This window comes from Colobus angolensis, unplaced genomic scaffold (genome assembly GCF_000951035.1).
Source record: "Colobus angolensis palliatus isolate OR3802 unplaced genomic scaffold, Cang.pa_1.0 Scaffold128, whole genome shotgun sequence".
Lineage (NCBI taxonomy): Eukaryota > Metazoa > Chordata > Mammalia > Primates > Cercopithecidae > Colobus > Colobus angolensis.
The window spans coordinates 2,638,699-2,641,631 of record NW_012114030.1 but is presented as its reverse complement, the minus strand read 5'-3'; the positions used below and the strand labels follow the sequence as shown (position 1 = coordinate 2,641,631).

Genomic DNA, 2,933 nt, shown 5'->3' with positions numbered 1-2,933 from the left:
AAAAAAAAAGGATTCTATCATTTATTCATTCAACAAACATTTGTGGACACTTGAAATACCAGTTAAATTAAAAAGGCCAAATGTCAGGGGCAGGATTTGAATTTGACTGTGAAAGATGGACAGGATTTTTATTTTTATTTTTTTTTTTGACAGAGTCTCACTCTGTCACCCAGGTTGGAGTGCGGTGACGCGATCACAGCTTGCTGCAACCTCCACCTCCCAGTTTCAAGCAATTCTCCCGCCTCAGCCTCCCCAGTAGCTGGGACTACAGGCACACACCACCACACCTAGCTAATTTTTGTATTTTTTAGTAGAGACAGGGTTTCACCATGTTGGCCAGGCTGGTCTTGAACTCCTGACCTCAGGTGATCTGCCCACCTGGGCCTCCCAAAGTGCTGGAGTTACAGGTGTGAACCACCGCGCCCGACCAGATGGACAGGATTTTAACAGATGAAGGTGGGAGAGGGCATCCAGGAAGAGACATGCAGGGAGCCAGGATGACTCCAGATGAGAGTGATGTGGCTGGAAGGAGGGTGCCTGGGAAGGAGAACAGGAGCTGAGGCTGGAAAGGAAGCCCAAGATCAGACTATGGGGGCCTGGAAGGCTTGAGAGTGAGGAGTTGGAGCAGCATCAAGGAGGCAGTGGGAAGTCACAGAAGATGGCAGAAGAAGAGAGTGGCTCCAGGGAGGTCCATCCCCTGCAGGCATGAGCTGGAAAGAGGCTGGGAGAGGCGGGTCATGGCCCACGTTGGGAGCCTCTCTCAATAGTCCAGTTGCAAGAAGGTGAGGAACTGGGTCTGGGCAGTAGCAGAAAAAGGACACAGACAACCAGACTCCGGGAGGCAGTGGGACAAGGCAGAAGGCAGGAGAAATTCACCCAGACACGTAAGTTTCCTTGAGGAAGAGAGGGTGCTTTCAAAAGATTCCACGCAAGCCAGAGGAGATGCTGGTTTAGGGGAAGACAGCAAATTTGGTTTAGAATGTGTTGAGACCAGGCCAGGCACAGTGGCTCATGCCTGTAATCCCAGCACTTTGGGAGGCTGAGGTGGGTGGATTACTTGAGGTCAGGAGTTTGAGACCAGCCTGGCCAACAGGGTGAAACCCTGTCTCTACCAAAAATACAAACGTTAGCCGGGTGTGGTGTTGTGCACCTGTAATCCCAGCTACTCAGGACGCTGAGGCAGGAGAATCGCTTGAATCCAGGAGGCAAAGGTTGCAGTGAGCTGAGATTATGCCACTGCACTCCAGCCTGGGTGACAGAGCAAGACTGTCTGAAAAAAAAAAAAAAGGTAAAAAGGTAAAAATAAAAATAAAGCACCAGGCACAGAACCTGGGTTTAGAGACTGGGCAGGGTGCCAGCACCTAGCTAAATACCTAACTTAGAATAGGCCGGGTGCCGTGGCTCATGCCTGTAGTCCCAGTACTTTGGGAGGCCGAGGTGGGTGGATCACTTGAAGTTAGGAGTTCCAGACCAGCCTGGCCCACATGGCGAAACTCTGTCTTTATAGAAAATACAAAAATTAGCTGGGCATGGTGGTGGATGCCTGTAACCTCAACTACTTGAGAGGCTGAGACAGGAGAATTGTTTGAACTTGGGAGGCAGAGTTTGCAGTGAGCCGAGATCCCACCACTGCACTCAAGCCTGGGTAACAGAGCAAAGAATAGCAGCTCATTCAATGTGAGTATGAAAAAGTAGGTTCTCTCTCAGCATCCTCCTTGCTCTCAAGCCCTGTGATTCTTGAAATAATGTATCCAGTGGCAGAAAGGAGTTAGCATATGCTGCTGCTGGAAGCCTGTAAGTGGAGGCTGTGATGCTCTAGAGAAAGGATCATTGAACAGGTGGACGGCTAGGATGAGGACTGTGTCTCCTTGGTGCCTGCACCCTCAGTCCCCAGGATAAGGAATGAATGTGTGACCTATAAGGACCTTCCACATTGGGGTTCATACCTGGTAGATGTGCTTGACTTGGTGGATCTTGGGGCCTTTGGGGGTGAAACTGACATAGAGTGTGGAGTTTTCCTGGCTGTGGAGAGAGGACAGTGATGGAAGAACGAAGTGACAGCAACCTGGGCTCCAGGAAGCTTCTGAGCACTCAGCCACTGTGCTAGGAACTGCACAGATACCATCTCATTCAATCCCTACCACAACCTGTTCTTTCCCAGAAACTAAGGCTCCTGGACAGGGCCAGCCTCTTGTCCAAAGCTCCACAGTAGAGAGACAGGACTGGAGCCCAGGGAGGTGTGTCCAGTGGAGGCTATGTCCTTCCCACTGTGCCCCACCTCATTGGTGTCCCCACTGTCCTCTGGGCCCTGCTCATCTCCGGAATAATCATATCCATTGCTGATGCCCCTCACACCCATCCTTCCAACACACACTGCCGGGTGACCTTCCCAACATCGCTCTCTAGTCCTGCAACTCACCTGCTCAGCATCTGCCAATCGCCTCCTACTGCGAGGGAGAGTCAGGTCCAAAGCCTCCCACGTCCAGGCTGTCTCCCCACTGCTCCCCTGCACACACCTGCCCTTGGGTAATCCTGCCCACTCCCCGTCCCCCATGTCTGCCCCACTGCTTCCTCCCTCCTTGCCTTTGTCTGGGCCATGGTTTCTGATGAGGACACCTAGGTTCCTTTTTAGCTCTTCCCCTAATGGCCTCATCCTCCAGACCCCAATCCAAGCTGCACTTTCTCCACAAACCCTTCCATTTGTCCCCCAACCCACACTCATCTTTCCTGGCTCTAATTTCATGTCAGTATCATACTGTGTGGCATTGATGTTCAAAAGTACTGCAGGCCAGGTGCGGTGGCTCACACCTGTAATCCCAGCACTTTGGGAGGCTGAGGCAGGTGGATCACCTGAGATCAGGAGTTCAAGACCAGCCTGGCCAACATGGTGAAACCCCATCTCTACTAAAAATACAAAAATTAGCCGGGCGTGG

The 2,933-nt window shown here is 51.7% G+C and overlaps 1 protein-coding gene across 1 annotated transcript in view; it reads right to left on the bottom strand.

Annotated features, from left to right (window-relative positions):
• The window catches only part of ITGAL (integrin, alpha L (antigen CD11A (p180), lymphocyte function-associated antigen 1; alpha polypeptide)), a 52,570-nt gene that overhangs the window by 7,427 nt on the left and 42,210 nt on the right, over positions 1–2,933 (bottom strand). The window contains exon 21 of the mRNA XM_011933653.1: positions 1,947–2,022. Within this exon, the coding sequence (XP_011789043.1) occupies positions 1,947–2,022 (76 nt within the window). The remainder of the gene's footprint in view (positions 1–1,946; positions 2,023–2,933) is intronic.